General features: G+C 37.2%; 1 protein-coding gene across 3 annotated transcripts in view; it reads left to right on the top strand.

Annotated features, from left to right (window-relative positions):
- GABPA (GA binding protein transcription factor subunit alpha) overlaps nt 1-15900 on the top strand; it is a 32567-nt gene extending 16667 nt beyond the window's left edge. For all 3 annotated transcript variants that reach the window (XM_085074553.1, XM_085074537.1, XM_085074545.1), the window contains exons 5-10: nt 2416-2661; nt 6173-6367; nt 7174-7230; nt 8252-8392; nt 9689-9881; nt 14522-15900. In XM_085074553.1, the coding sequence (XP_084930679.1) occupies nt 2416-2661; nt 6173-6367; nt 7174-7230; nt 8252-8392; nt 9689-9881; nt 14522-14750 (1061 nt within the window). In that variant the 3' untranslated portion in view covers nt 14751-15900. The remainder of the gene's footprint in view (nt 1-2415; nt 2662-6172; nt 6368-7173; nt 7231-8251; nt 8393-9688; nt 9882-14521) is intronic.
- Nucleotides 15901-16285: the final 385 nt, after the last annotated feature.

Raw genomic sequence — 16285 nt, 5'->3', positions numbered from 1 at the left:
TCATAAGTGTAATGACACTCATTTAGATTAAAGACGCTGTTTGACGAATGTCTTGTCTCTGACTGTGGTTAATACTAGGTATTTCAGGATGGAAAAACCAAGCAGGCTCCCTATAGGTCAGTCATCACCCCAGTATATTCCCTACCTTCAGACAGTTGGCAGTACTGGCAACATCTGCATGTGTCTTGGTAGCTCCTATCATTGAACCTTTGTACTGCTTGTAAAAGTTTATACTTCTGGGCTGTGTGGCATTGTGTTCCACAGCTTAGGTGCTGTCCAAGGAAGACTGATCATCTCTTATGCAGTAAGTAAAGGGAGAAGAGATGTGAGGAAGGATGCAGACAAACCCAGGGAATTAATGTTGATCTAGTGTTGCAGTAAGTTAGGTGGCAGACTGTTAATTCACATTTTTACTTCCAAGCTGTTTCCTCTACAGACTCATTGCTTTGATCTCCATGTTTTTATTGTGGATAAAGCACAAAGTTCTTTTGACATGTAGTTATTTGACACACAGTGAATTATTTTGTTGAGCAATAATGAACTGTACTTCTCTAGAAGATTTTTTCTTTACTTTCTTTTTTGAAGATCAAAAATAGAATCTTAACCCTTAGTGGCTTCTCTTATGCATTTTTAACTGATTTTGAAAGAAGCCTATGTTGTGTGTGTTAATTTAGATGGCCTAGATAAAATACTCTCCTGAGTAAGATACCTGTTTGCTTTTTCTTCATGTTTGCTTCATCTAATCAACTGTTTGCTGGTTGTCTACATCTGTTTTCACATCCTTGATTTCACATTGCTGAGTTTTGTACTCTACGGTCTTTGTACTGTTTGTTCCCTTTCTAGTAATTTTTTCAAGCTGAATGCCTTTTAAAATCTAGAGGAATACTTGTCTGACAAAGTCTTGGTTTTTTCTTACTTGTAATACGAGTACTTACTCTATTTGTTTTCCCTTACAAACTATGACTGAGCTGTGGCTTTAGGTTTTAAGGCTGTTACCTGCAGAACCATCTCATGTTAAGCTTTAGTATAGATTAGACAGGAAAGACACGAAGTGTAAAAGTAGTATCTTTGTGGTATAAGATACTTGACGTTAGAAATCGCAGCGAGAGTGAGCAAGCGGCAGTCTTAATATGAGAAATAAAGCAAGCTCCATTTATTTTCCAATATGAGAGACTTATATACTATTAACAGTGTTTCTATTTATAGCTACACAGGCCACAATCTACACTGCAATTCCATTCTCACACATTCAGAGATCTTCCTTGATCGCTCCCCATTCTTATGAAATTCTCCCACAGCTAAGAGGCACAGCTGTGGCTCTTAGGTATTTTTCTCATGGCACCTTGCTAGGGCTTTACTGAGGCCTATGTTCAGCTAACATAAGTCTTGCTCACTTTGCACAAGTTCTATTCTGCAACAGATACTGAAGTTATTCTGGCCATATGATGTTCTGTGAATCCTACTTTGATCAGCATAACCTTAGTCAAAGCTTTCCACCTCATGATGAAATGGAATTGTAAAGTTTGGGGTTTTTTATGTGAAAATATGTTTGATAAAAATCTCTTAATACAAGTGTGGTTGTTTGCATTATAATTAAAATTATATGTCACAAAAGTTGAAATAATTTTGAAAAATCTTCTGTACAATGTCAGAAATGTAGTAAAGAACCAGATGAACAAAACACCTCAGAAGACAACAGAGCTAGTGGTGATACAAAGCATTAGTGAACATGTTCTTTCTTGCTGCACAGTAGATTCTCATGTATCTTGTAGCTCCATGATCTAACATCTGAAATGACAGACATAAAGCCAAAACATGAATAGCTGATGAAGCCTAAAATGTGAAGAATTTTCTAGTTTTTTTTTTAACTTGCTGTTTAACACACTGCCTGCTGCAGAGTACTGAAAAGAAGTGTTAACTACTGTGTGTAGACCCCAGAGATATCGGGAAGTATTGTAAAGGCTGAAAGAAATGCCTCATCATTGGAGTAAAGCTGGACGCTTGTTCAGGGTCCTTTTGGAGGTCGCTTTTTCTTTTTGTTTTGGGGGTTTTAATTTGGTATATTCCTTATAGACCAAAATACTTGTTCAGCCCACAGGCTGAACATTCCATTCAAGATCTGTGAAATAGATCAGTTAAATAGAACAGGAAGCTGTAATAGCAGGGGAAGAAAGAGGGACAGCTTTGTTATTTACCTTACTAAAGTATATGCTGTGTAATAGAGTCATTATACAGCATATAATAATGACATATAATATGTCATTCTAATTTAGGACACTCGTAGAAATTTGATTACGCTTCTGTATCCTGCTTCTTTCCTGAGTTTGCTAACCCTCTTAATCAGAAAGCTTAAAAACAATGGTTTTGTTATATTTGCATTACTGTCTTTAAGTTTTGTGTTCTTTCTGTACTTAGGGATAGAGCCCAAGTTGAACATCCTGGAAATCGTGAAGCCTGTGGAAACCGTGGAGGTTGTGATTGATCCAGATGCTCATCATGCAGAGGCTGAAGCTCACCTTGTTGAGGAAGCTCAAGTGATAACATTGGACGGAACAAAACATATTGCAACCATTTCAGATGAAACATCTGAGCAAGTGACGCGATGGGCTGCAGCACTGGAAGGCTACCGGAAGGAGCAGGAGCGCCTTGGAATACCTTACGGTAATAGTGCATAGTTATGGGTGTATTCAGCTGGGGGCTGGGCTCTTCAGAACAGAAAGGAAGAGAGAGAAGGAAACCTGTGATATGGGTAAGTACAATGCAAGTATCTGCATGAGGGAATTGTAGAGTCATGGAATGGTTTGGGTTGGAAGGGACGTTAAAGACCATCTTGGTCCAATCCCCTGCCATGGGCAGGGACACCTTCCACTAGACCAGGTTGCTCCAAGCACATCTAGCTTGGCCTTGAACACATTCAGGGATGGAGCAGCCACAGTTTCCTCTGGGCACTGTGCCGGTGCCTCACCACCCTCGCAGGGAAGAATTTTTTCCTAGTACCTAATCTAAAAACCAAAGAGAAGTAAAATGAATGCTCGTAATAGTTTCATTAAATGAGTGCTTTCACGCCATAACTACCTTGTCAATGCAGTTTTTAGAAACCACTTTTCTTCCTGTCCTTGTTAGAAATGTGTATGTTAGTGATAAAGCTCTTCAGGTGTGCGTGGAATTGGACAGACTCAGTATTTGGTGGGCATTGCCTAAAAAGTTGCTGAAACAAATTGTTCATGGACTGCAGGATTCTGCATATTCTGTTAAATCAGATTTTGCATGAAAAGCTGTACTGGACTTAATGATACTGGAGGAAGATGATTCAGAACTGAAAATAAATATTCTGCTAGATGGTCCTCTTCTTTGAGTTAATGTTATTACTTGGCAGGTTGCTCTTTTACTGTTAGCTTATAAAAACATCTCTGAATGTCTGTTTAAGATTGAGCTGGAGCCGTGGGATTTAGACCTGTGTCATGTTTGGGAGATTATCCAGCTGAATTGCTTCTTGTGTCTGGCATATTCATGGAGCTGTTGTATATGAGCAGACCTGTAAAACTGGAATATATTTGGCAAGGGGGATATTTGGAAGTGCTTAAGAATTCCAGTCAAGTCACAGGTCTTTGCAGGACATGTAGTTTGCCAATATTTCAAGTGTATTTTTGATAACTAAGGCAATGGCTTCTTCATGGCTGCTTCAAAAATTCAAAAATAGTTGTCATCATGTTACATATGTTGATAATCAGGGATTTGATGCACAATGTTTAAAAAAAAAAAGTGAGGGACTATCGGAAGCAGACTAATACTTTTCATCATGCTCTCACATTAATATCAGAAGAAAATTACTTAAACCAATATTGTTGTGTTGAATAGTATTTTAATAAACTTTTATAATGTTGATACTTTAAGAAAACCCTGTAACCCACAACTGTGGCTTTAAAAATTAAGTGATTTTTGGGTCATAGGATTGCAGATTGCAGGAAAATCATACTAGTTCATTGTGACAGAGATCTGTGATTACAAATAATGGTGTTCTCTTGATATCAGAAAAATGTGCTGAATTACACTCCTAGAAAGAATAACATTTTAAATGCTTTCTGAGTAGACATTGCAGGGACTTGGGCTGAAATAAGGTGCCCCTAGGTTCTACATTATAATCCAAAATTATTTCTTGAGTCTTTTCGGAAGACAGGGTATGTTGATGTTAAGAGTAAAGTCCCGTGAGTAAATAATCATTCAGAAAAGTAGTGGTTCAGTGTCTTCATCCCTACAGACTTCTCTGCTTTGCTGCAAATGGAATATTAGCTTTTTGCAGGTCTTTAAAATGTTGTGGCTTTCTCATTATGTTTTGGGTGCATTTCATTAGAGTTTATAAATATTTTTCTGTTAAAAGTATTTCTGCAATTAGAAGCCAAATATTTGGTACCAAGAAGGAAGGAAAATACTAATTGTTATGAGAAAAAGGCAGAAAAGGGAGCAGCAGAAAGCTTGGAAACCCCGGAAGTGGTTAGAGAAAGTATTGATTTATGTTTCCTTGCAGATTGTGTTCTGTCAATGAGAACAAATTCGCAGCTTTTTAATGAAAGTTCACTGCTGCTTATGTTTGGAAGACCAACTCCCTTGTGGTGTGTGTTTTGCCACAGTTTGTCTTTTGCAATATTGCGTTGTTTTAGGTAGCGTCAGTGAAAAATGATGCCATGTAACCACAAAATTAAATTTTTAGCTCCTAGATAAGTGTTTATAGACCTAGAAAATTTTGCTTTCTTTAGTTCTTAGTTTTCTTAAATTTCCTTAATTCTTAATTTTATTTATTTTAAATCTTAAAATAAAAACTTGTCAATGTGATATCTGCTTGGGATATCAGAATTTAAAAATGCATAATCACTCTGCTCCAGTGAAAAGTAAATATCGCTGCTTTAGTTTCTAGTTCTTACTTGTTACTGTATTTTAATATATTGTATACAACGTTAACATACCAAAACTTGATGCTCTGGCTTGAAAAAGTCACGCAGAAGCAATCACTCACCTCCAGCAGGCCAATGCCCAGCCAGGCTGTATGTAAGGGTTACTTCAAAAAAACTGGTTCTCAGTTTTATTGCTGAGCCTTCCCTGAAGGGTGAAATATCCCTTTGGTCAGCTGGGGTCAGCTGTCTCTCCTCAGCTTCTGTGTGCACCCCCAGCCTACTCGCTGGGATGGCTGAGTGAGAAACAGAGAAGCCCTTGCATTGGAGTCCAATACTCCAACCACTAATATCTTTTAGATATTCCCTGTGTGGAGGGTGTAATATTGAATATCAAATTTACTTGAAAATGGTTGATATTACATGGGATTTCTGGTTTAGCAGAGTGATACAAGTTACATTAAAAACAGAGTACAAAGGTAAGATACACTTAGATGAATACAGCAATTACAGAGCACTGCACAATCCCAATCTCAACAGGATTCCTGGTGCAGGTGTCTATAATATACCTCACCATCAAGAGGTTGGGTGTCCCTAATGGCCAGGAAGGAGAACATGGGTTGCAACCAATTCAAGCCCATTGGTCTCTTCGAAATTGTCTTTCTAGTTGGGTGGTTTATGTTCTCTGGGTTGGGCTGAGCCACATCTTTGTGGCCTGGCATGTCTCTGCAAGCACTGCTCAGCAGTAGCCAAAACATCTCAGTGTGTTATTAACACTGGTTTGCTAACATTCTAAAGCACAACATGATAGGGGCTTCTGGGAAGAAAATTAATCCATCCCAAACACATCCAGTACAGTGGTGTTTTCTGTCAGCAGAAACTGAGATTACTTGAATGAGTTTAGAATGTAATATTTTGTCACAATGGCAAACTGATCAACATTTTTAAAGAAGACAATCTTGTGAGAGAGAGTACTCTTTTTGAAGCTAAAGACCTGTGAAAAAAGAAAAAAATCTTTTTTTTTGTGTGTTTGAGATATGTCAGCCATAGTTCTGATGTAAAAACTTTCACTAAAGAAAATCCCTCTTTAGCTCTTTCCATCACCCCACCAACCCACACCACTCTATCACCATTTTAAGAGCAGTCACCAACTTTCCAGTTGGATTTGGTCACAAGTAACTGCTTCCTGGTGTTATGCATTTATTCTTATGGAAGTTATTATATAATTGAGGAAGAGCCTTGCAGTATGTGATGAGACGATTTGCAGTTTCATCCCTGTTTTCCAGACCCAATTCAGTGGTCGACTGATCAGGTGCTCCACTGGGTGGTGTGGGTGATGAAGGAGTTTAGCATGACTGACATTGACCTCAACACACTCAGCATTCCTGGGCGGGAGCTCTGCAGCCTCAGCCAAGAAGATTTCTTCCAGCGCGTCCCACGGGGAGAAATTCTCTGGAGCCACCTGGAGCTTCTTCGAAAGTGTATGGCAGATTTTTCTGTAACTGATTTTACTTGTTCCCCTTCCCTGCTTCTCTTTCTCTTTTTTTTTTTTTTCCTAGTTTTTAATCTTCTGTCTTGAAATATGAAACCAATTATAGGCAGTCATTTTCCCCTTAATATTGGGGATAAAAATGAGGGTATCAATACAAGGTAACAGGAGATATTAGAATGTCTGCTGTCATGAAACATGTCTGCATACTAAACACTGCCTGTCTTCTATCAAATCTCATAACTAGTAGAAGATAGTGAATGATTATTCCTCCTTTGTTTTTTATAAAGCTTCGTATTTTGTGCATCTACTGAATTTGTTAGTTCTATAATTAAATATTGATCGTGAGTTACGAAACAGACATTTCTGTGTCATAAAGAAGTGGAGATTATTAAGCAGAGACAGTGGAATTCTTGGATGGTACACAACACAGCTGCTAAGTGATGCATAGTATGTGCATAATACAGTAACATATATGTGGATTTCAGATTTACCATGCTTGGATGTAACTTGCTAGACTAATAACTATTTCCATCTTCATTAACATAATACAGCTGAAAGTTTTTGGGGATGAGGAATGGATAAGGTAGTGGAAATTTGCCATGTACTCCCTTCTAAAAATTGAATGGCAGATGTAAAATGTCTCCACTGGTAAGACCATGAGCTGTGCATGTCTCTTGCAGACTGATATAAAATTTTTATTTTTTTGCCCTATGAAATATGAAAGTTTTTGATCTTCAGGTGACTTGAAATTTGCGGGTTAAATATAAACCTGCTGGGTTATTTTCCAATTTGCAGATGTGTTGGCTAGCCAAGAACACTCTGGGGAAATAGCAACCGTTACTATTGATCAGCGTAAGTACTTCTGTCAGCATTAATTCACGCAATTCACTGTTTGCAGGTTTAGCACTCTACTGTGGTTCAGCACTATGATAGTATAGCATTTAAAAATTATTTAAAAGAGTATTTTTCCTTGGGGAGGAGAAGAGGACATATTTTAAACCTCAAAATATAACGTTGAGTTTCTCTATATTTTGGTATTGGCTGCAAAGTAGTGTTTGACCTGAACTATGGAAGTTTATAACTTTCATTTTGGATATTGGATTTTCCACTTTCTTGAAATAAGCTGTCTAGGATAGGTATTTGAGGTTTTTAGTTGTTTCGGGGCTTTAGGTTATATATTGCATTAATGAATGGATCTATTAAAATACTGATTTCAAATTAAAAAGCGTTGCCAAAAACTGAAGGGGCCTGTGAAAGAGATTACTTACTTAGAAACCAGTATTAGAAATAATACATTGAAGTACCTTTCCAATTATTTGAAAATCATTCTTTCAGCTGAAGCAGCATCATCAATTATTAAAATGAATCAATTTTCAGAAGACTTGTAAGCAGCTTATATGTTAAATAGACAGACTATTATGTCCTATGGTTGTGTCTAATTAAAGCCAGATTGAGTGGGGCATCTGCATGCTCCTACACCATTGCAATAGAAGGTGTTTGCTGTTTGAATATCAGGTATAGAGGTTGTGCAATGATTATAGTGAAAAGTGCATTAGGGCAGATCATGTGGGAACAGCATGAAGATGAAAACAAAGACATGAGAGAGTTTGGGTTCTTTTTGTGGGAGTGTGTAGCACACATGATAATAAACTAAAGTGACACTTCTGCAATGAGTCTAAAACTACAATTTTCACAGGAGAGGTAAAAAGTCTTTAAATTATACTTAGCATCGTGACTTAATGCAGTGTACCTTCTTAGCAAAGGAAAAAGACTAGCTTCTCGATTTTATGATAATACAGGTAATAAATAAACTATGCCTCTTTCTGTGCCAGCAATTTATAATTGATGTTCTGCAACATTCTCTGCTCTACAGCTGTGCAGATTATACCAGCGTCTGTACAGCCTGCTACCCCAACCACCATCAAAGTGATAAACAGCAGTGCAAAGGCAGCTAAAGTACAGAGAGCTCCAAGGATCTCTGGGGAAGACAGGAGTTCCCCTGGGAACAGAACAGGTATTGCCTCCATTATTTTTTACATGCCAATGCACTGAACACTAACTCTCTAATTTGAATTATGGTTTGGTAGAACATGTCTTTGTAGCTCCAAATGTGAGGTTTGTAGAAGTCTGTGTGGTATGAAGGGAGCTGTTAGGTACAGAAATCCATGGCACGCACCTGCAGCCCTGGCAGATTGGTCACCTCACACAAGCACCACGTCAACATGGTGCTGCAGTTTTTCCATCCTGCAGGAAATGAAATGCATAAATTTCCCCGTCCCTTAACAATCTGTCCTCTCAAACCACTGCATAGCATTTATTCAAGCTTTTAACTTCTTCGTATTTGTGGAAAGGGAAGAAAAGAAACTGTATGTTGTAAAATGTAGCCTAGCTGCCACTTGCAATGTCTGTTGCCCTCCTCCTGGGTTCCCCCCAATCTGGTGACTTCAGAATTTACAAAGTTTCATATTTCTTGTTTAATTAAATGAATGCATGTCTGAACGTTAAATTTATAGTTGAATTTTGGAATTACTGTTGTTTTTACATACTCTTTGATTATTAATTTCTTTTTTTTTTCTTGCGGTCATTTTTGTTTTGCTTGTCTGTACTGTTGTGAATTTTTCTCTTAAATCCTTTCTTCCTCCTTGAGTTTTTATTTGTTTTAGACTCTATAAAGGCCTCTAATGATGTCATTTAGAATTTTTAGGTCAAAGTTTTATTGGCTGACATTAGTGAGAAATACTTCGTGTTTCTCTCTTTAGTCATCAGGTCTGCTCTATGTATCTCGTTGAGAATTTAGGAATTTAACTGTCGGTACTTGAGTTAGAAAGAAATCTCAGTGATTGGACATGAAAGATGCTACACTGATGTAAGCTGAAATTTGGGAGTTTCTTTTGTATTCCTTGTATTTCATGTTGAAAATTGGAGAGCAATTTTTTTTTGAGAAACAGCTTCTATTATACATATATACATGTGTCTGTGAAGAGGAATAAGCAGCTCTTGCTAAATCTGTTCTACTTTAAAGATAGATATGTGTATAAATTATAATGTTGGGGGTTTGAAGTTCTAGGGGAAGATTTATGCATAATCTTGATTCATTTCTTTCCTGTGTTCATAATTTTTTTAATAAAAATGGGTAGTGATAATTTTGCGGGAAAATGCTTACAAATGAATCATTAGAAGAGATTAATTAAGCGGAAGTTTTCCTTCCAGCATGTTCTATATCGGTCTGCTTTAATATGTTGGTTGAAAATTTTTAGGTATGAGTGGAACATAAATGGGTAAGTCAAACTTGTTATTCTTATTTCAACAGGAAACAATGGCCAGATCCAACTGTGGCAGTTTTTGTTAGAACTTCTGACGGACAAAGATGCTCGGGACTGTATTTCTTGGGTTGGTGATGAAGGAGAGTTTAAACTAAATCAACCTGAACTGGTTGCTCAGAAATGGGGACAGCGCAAGAACAAGCCCACAATGAACTATGAGAAGCTTAGTCGGGCTTTGAGGTAAGAAACTTCAGGAGCTCATTGGTTGTGGTTTGCTTTCATTTGGCTACCTCTTTTTTAATTATCATAATGCAACTTACAGCTTTTTTAGTAAACGCATAACCAAATCTTCTGAACCTGGTCCTTGCCATGAGATCGTGCTAGTCTTAGGGGTGAGGTATTTGTTATGGTTTTTGCTTTTTTTTTTTTTTTAAATTACATTATTAAAAAAGGAATAACTAGTAGGATACCTTCTTGAAAGTAGATTTTTTTTCTTGCAAGATCATTAATTTGAGTAGATCACTTTCAGAAATACACTTCTTTTATTTATCTTCAATATTTATGCTTTTAGTAGCGTGCCAAACAATATTGATTATTGGTGAAAATACAGAAATATGTGAATTTTTAACTTACTTTTATGTTCTACTGTCCATGTTCCATTGCTCTTGTTATGGAACAAAGCAGATAGTTTTCTGTAATTGTTAGTGGTTTTCTGTGTGTAACAACCTTTTCTAGCTTCAAATATTCATTGATCCATTTCATTGTTCCTATTGTGTGGGTCCTAAATTGAAAAATACAGTTGACAGCTAAGTTTCAACAGTTGAAATTCCAACGTCACAGTGATCTGAGGAAATGGAAGTGTTTCAGAATCTTCATTCTGTTGTGATTTTGTAGTTTGACATTGGTAAAAGAGACTTGTATTACTGAATCATTGTGGGTGATGTACTTCAGAAGGGGGAAGAATGCATGTAACTGGATTTTAGACTACTTTTTCCTGATTATTTTAGTCCCTGGAATCATTTGAAAATTCATGCACATTCTCGGAAATCATTGAGAGTGAACTGATTTCTTATTCTGATATGGTTAAATATATTTCTCTTGCCTTGTTTTCAAGAAAGGTGTTTTTTGCCTAATCCTGCAAATTATTTCAGCAGGTTTAGAAATTCTGTTTGAATGAGTGAAGTTGCATATTGATTGAGATCTGTGTTTTACTTTTTAGCATTTTCACTTTTGGCTACATCTTGTTTGGTTGTTTGTTTTTTTGGTTTGTTTTTTTTTTAAGTAAACTCCTCTAGCATTGTTTAAAAAATCAACTTCTGTTTGAAAATACCTCTGTAAGAAATGATTGTAAGTACAGTTTAACTATACCATTTTTTTGTCTTAGAACTTTTTAGGCACAATATTGTGAATTCCAGAATTATTTTATGTGTTTGACAGACAAGTGGAAAAATTAATGAAAAAGAAATATTTTGAAGGATATTATGTATTGAAAGATGAAACCTCTAACAGTTCCTGAGCCTTGGGTCACTGAAAGCAAGAAAGAGCATTGGTAGATGCTTTCTCGCATGCTTTTCCTTAGGTGTTGTGTTTCAGTCTGCTGTAGTCTGTTCGTGTTCTAGATGGATCTTTAGTCTGGTCTTGTATGGCTGTTCTTGCATTGTTTATATATTAAATTAGAATGTTATTTTTTTCATAGAATCACAGAATCCCTTGGGTTGGAGGGGCCACAGGAGGTCTCTGGTCCAACCTCCTGCCCAAAGCAGGACCTTTCCAGTACAGCTCTTCCCCAGCCTGTGTTGTTCCAATACCATTCCCATGTTTCCAACCTGTGTATCTGTGAGTCTTTGTACTAAAGGCATATGTGAAAACCTTCTGAAACATAAAAATTATGTGAACCATGCTAATGTTTTCGGGTTTTGCAACAAACTCCACAGAAGATATCAAAGGCAGCTGAAGAATTTTGGAATAATGTTCTTATCAGTGAGAATTAAACAGCAATTTGCATAAATCACTAGTAGAGAAGTTTCACGTTTATATTTTAGTCACAGAATTACAGAAATCACATTCCTCACAGTGGTGTTATTGTGGCAGCTGCACCAATATTGACATGTTTTCTAATACTTCAGTGTCTGAAGGGGTATTTGGTACCTCGTACTACTCCTGTGATAAACACTGTTGCCAAGCTAAAGTTTATTAAATGGTGATGTGTTTTGTTTACCAATGTATTGGAATCACTGTGTCAGTTATTGATTAATAGAGAAGATTATGTTGATATTATTGAGAAATATGTTGGCTCTTCTGCCCAGCTGTAGGAAAAGTGGGTGATAAAGAAACTGAGGCAGAGGGGCAGAAAGGGAAGAGCAGCTTTTTTGTTACACGTATCTTGGTAAATATTCTAAAAATCCAGATCTTTTTAGTTATCCAATAGGGAAGTGAGACTTGAAGAAAAATAATTCATGCCCTATATTCTTCTGAAACAAAGTTTCCTTGTGTCTTGGAACATTTAAGTGGCTTTGTGATCTTGCGTGGGTATTTAATTTTACTTATTTTTAGCTTTCTATATTTTTGAATAGGCAAATGCTGTAATCAGAAATGCATTCAACATAATATTGAAAATATCCTCTTGCCACATTGGCTGATTTTAACTTGAGTGTTTCAAGCATGAGATGTGGGAATGTTGCATGTTTTGGGCCTTCGCATAAACATGATCTAATTTCTTGTGGTCGTTTTCCTTTCCTAATTATTACTGATTACATCAGTAATGTGGATTAAACATTTGAAGTATATTCGGTTTTTTAAAGCATTGTTCTACAGCCTTTTTTGAGACAGGAATGATTATATGGGATTGTACAATAAATGTAAAGGCTAGTACAGAGTTAAATAACTTCTAAAAAATTATGGCCAGTGCCACTTGATATATGCCATGGCTACATTTTACAAACTTTGCATTTCTGTGGATGCTTCATATTGCCACAAGTTAGCAGAGCTCAGTTTCTCTATGTCCTCTACCCTGTCATATTTAGCATGAGTGTCTGCACACCGTTCCACAACACACTACTTCACACACGAGGGACACACAAGCTTATTGCTCCTTCTTCTCCAATGCTGTCCAGTACTACAAGACTCTACTTCAAAGCTGAACATAAATTCTGAACATGAATTCTTCACATCTGAACCTCATGGTTGCAGAGCTCATCCAACCCACTGCAAATAAACCTTGAGGCTAAAAGTAAGGGCTAAAAGTAAGAGGCTAAAAGTGTGGACACCATTCCACAACAGTTCCTTCAGCTGGTGCTGAGATGTTTTGGAGGACAGGGCTGACCTGGAGAATTGCTGGGTGGAAGCTGTAGTAGCAGCCAAGAGCAAATGTAGAGATGTGGAGAAAGACATGGAGGAGTTGAGGGAGGCAGGTGGTAGTTTCAGGGGCAGAGTGAGGAGAAGGACTGAAAATGAAGCTTTTTTAGAACTGTATGTCATTCAGGAGAAAGCTGAAGTAGAGCTTTAGCAAACAAACCACAATATCTTTACCCACAGAGCAATAATAAGCTCCTCTGACACTTCCTGTACTCCATGACAGACCTCTGTGGCTTCTTGCATGATCTCAGTAACCAACAGGCTTACTAATATTGTTCTCTGCATAGCCTGTCTCATCTCTCTTTGGTCCTGCTATTAGGTCCTGCCCCTCAAAAGTAAGAAATTAAAAGACTTTTTCTTCCAGAACTTGAGACATCTGAAGAATTTTCTTGGATTCTTAGTAACTTACCTCTTTTCCACTAGAGCTCAGAGTCAGGAGTTCATCTTTTAATTGACTTAATTTTGCTAGTGAACAAGAATTGTCTTTGCTTTATGAACGTGTCACTCACAGGAATGAGTTTTAGGCAGTCAAGAAATCTGTGCTCATTTGTGCTACATTTGGGTGATGGTTTTGAGGAAATTAAATTCTGTGATTTGTATTGGTTGAGTTTTTATATTTATCACAAGCTTGTTAAGCTCATCAAATCCAAGTTACATCCCAGTCACTTTAAGTTTGCTTAATGAGAAATGTGACATGCATTCTATTAAAGCTTGCAGTGAGAGAAGATCAGCAACCTAACTGCAAGATTCTAACTTCTGTTTTATTGGTGTGAGCTAAAGTTTTATAACTATCTCTGGAGGTGGGGCGGGGGGGGGGGTATGGTGTCATGTAGACCTTGATACCTCACTACATTTCTGCCCAGTCTGATAATTCTTCTGTCACACAATATCAAAAGTATTTCTAGTTAGAGAACTCACTTTTAGTTGTAAATAAAGGCAAAGATGTCGTTTTGCCAGCATATGAAGTATAAAAAAAACAAACAACAACAAAAACAAACAAACCAAAACAAACTGACAAAACCCCACTAATCTAACCCATGTCTTTATAGTTTTATTTCCATCTTTGAAGACAGTATGGAGAGAATGACTGCTTTCATATCACAGAAACTGCTTGGTAATTTTCAATGTGTTCCCAGCATTAATTTTTTTCTTCAGAAAGGCAAAGTAAAGGACAATAATAAGGGGAAAGACAATATTTTCTTACTAAGGCACAGCACCATATATAAGACCCCAAGCTGTTTTTAAACTGCTCTAAGACTTATTTCTGAAATGGTGCTTCCAATGGCTTGTAAAATAATTACCATGTTTTGTTTCTCTTTAACATACTAAGGTAGGGAGACTATTTTCAACACTTCCCTTTTCTCATTTAAGAAAATGCCTAAACAGTATCTTGGTATATGAAATTATGAAAATCTTGACGAGAAAAATAATATTTTGGCCGCTAGTGACCTTAAGTTAATGACAGATGCATATGAAACTTACAGATGCTGAAAATGTCTGTTGCTGATTTCTTTTCCATTTTGCAGGTATTACTATGATGGAGACATGATCTGCAAAGTGCAAGGCAAGAGGTTTGTGTACAAATTTGTGTGTGACCTGAAGACTCTGATTGGGTACAGTGCAGCGGAGCTGAACCGCTTGGTCACAGAGTGCGAGCAGAAGAAACTGGCCAAGATGCAGCTCCATGGCATTGCACAGCCAGTTACAGCAGTGGCACTGGCTACAGCGTCCCTGCAAGCAGAGAAAGATAATTAAGCACTGGGACCTGTAAGTGGGAACCTAAGGCCTTTCCTCTATAACCAGAGCAGTTGGTGCTCCTTATCAGATTTGGAAACTTCTTTTGCTTCTTGACTATTCAATATAGAGCATGACTTTCTATAATGAACTGAGACTTGCATAAATTTGGATCTTTTAGCAGCATATATTTTAATATATGTTAAGGGATCACCCCAAATTGTGCAGCTAGTGAGAGGTGGAACCACTCAGTGCTGTGACCATGGCTGTGCAAAGTAATTTCTGCAACACTTTAAACAAAAATTAAGTCCCTGTAGTCCCCAGGCTGATTAGTTGTGTGAATGCAGCCTTTTCCAGTCTTTTGTTCTCTGCTGAACTACCAAATGGCATTTGATGCTTTCAAAGTTTAAAATATGTTCATTATTCTCAGTTTATCAAGCAGAGCTGAAAGACATGTTCAATGTTACAAAGCATCAAGTTCTTAAAATAGCTTCTGTGTTTATAAGCAAAGAAGACTAAGACTAGACTTAACTGGAGATCAGTGCTGAAGAAGGAGATCCAGGTTTAGATATGGCTTAGGTGAGAAGCCAATTATGAGTATTCCATTGTAATATATAAATAATATGCACATATGAGGCAAATACCTGTTTTGAAATACGTACTTGACATTAGCCATTTCGCAGAAAGAAAAGGTGAACTTCTTCCACCACTGTCATCCCCCATCAGGTGATTCTAAAACTTGAAAAAACAGCCCTCACTGAAAGAGTAGCTTGTTTTGGTGGGGAGTTTTAATGCTGTGTTCTGCAAGGTGCTTATACCTGCATGATATACCTTAGTACCCGAAGACTTAAGTTAATCACAGTCAGTAGTCCCTGGTTAGGAACAAAAAGTAAATTGAAAATAGTTTTACGGAGAACTGAAGTTTATTTTCCCAATCATTGTACAGTCTAATGTATATTAAATACATAGAGGTATTTTTTATTTAAAATTAATTTCTCTTTGAACTTCAAGTGATATTTTTGAAGCTTCTTAAGCCAAAAATAAGAGGTGGGTTCAACTTGAAGTCTGGATGATGAGTTAGTAATAGTTGGGATGTATCCTGAATTCTGAGCTACTCACAGTGCTTCTTGCAAACTTACACATGCAATAAAAAGTAGGCTGCAGCTTTTGAGCTTCTGTATTGGTGCTTGTTAGACTGCTTCTTTTGATGTCTGAGAATGGTGCAATTTGAAGGTTGGATACCTTCAATACCATTGATATTTCCAACTTTTTATAAATTAAACCCGCTCTGGTAACACTTAACAATTACAATGGAAGACCTTTAATTCTGCAAGGGATTGAGCTACTCTTAAACCTTAAATCCAAAGTTCTTGAACAGTGAAGTTCTGAACATAAAGTGTGTTTGTGCTGAGCAGTGAGAGCACTGGGCTGCTGCTCTTGAGCTGAGCCAGAATGGTCACACTTGCAGGCAGAAGACAGAGAATACAAACACTTGTGTGTATCCTAAAGATGTGTTGAGGACAAAGCTTTTTTAGGTGGCTGCTCATCCACAGATA

The sequence above is a fragment of the Lichenostomus cassidix genome, chromosome 1, assembly GCF_008360975.1.
Source record: "Lichenostomus cassidix isolate B80296 chromosome 1, HeHo_3.0, whole genome shotgun sequence".
Lineage (NCBI taxonomy): Eukaryota > Metazoa > Chordata > Aves > Passeriformes > Meliphagidae > Lichenostomus > Lichenostomus cassidix.
Note: the sequence above shows the minus strand (reverse complement) of the source record. Positions and strands in the feature narration are given on the sequence as shown.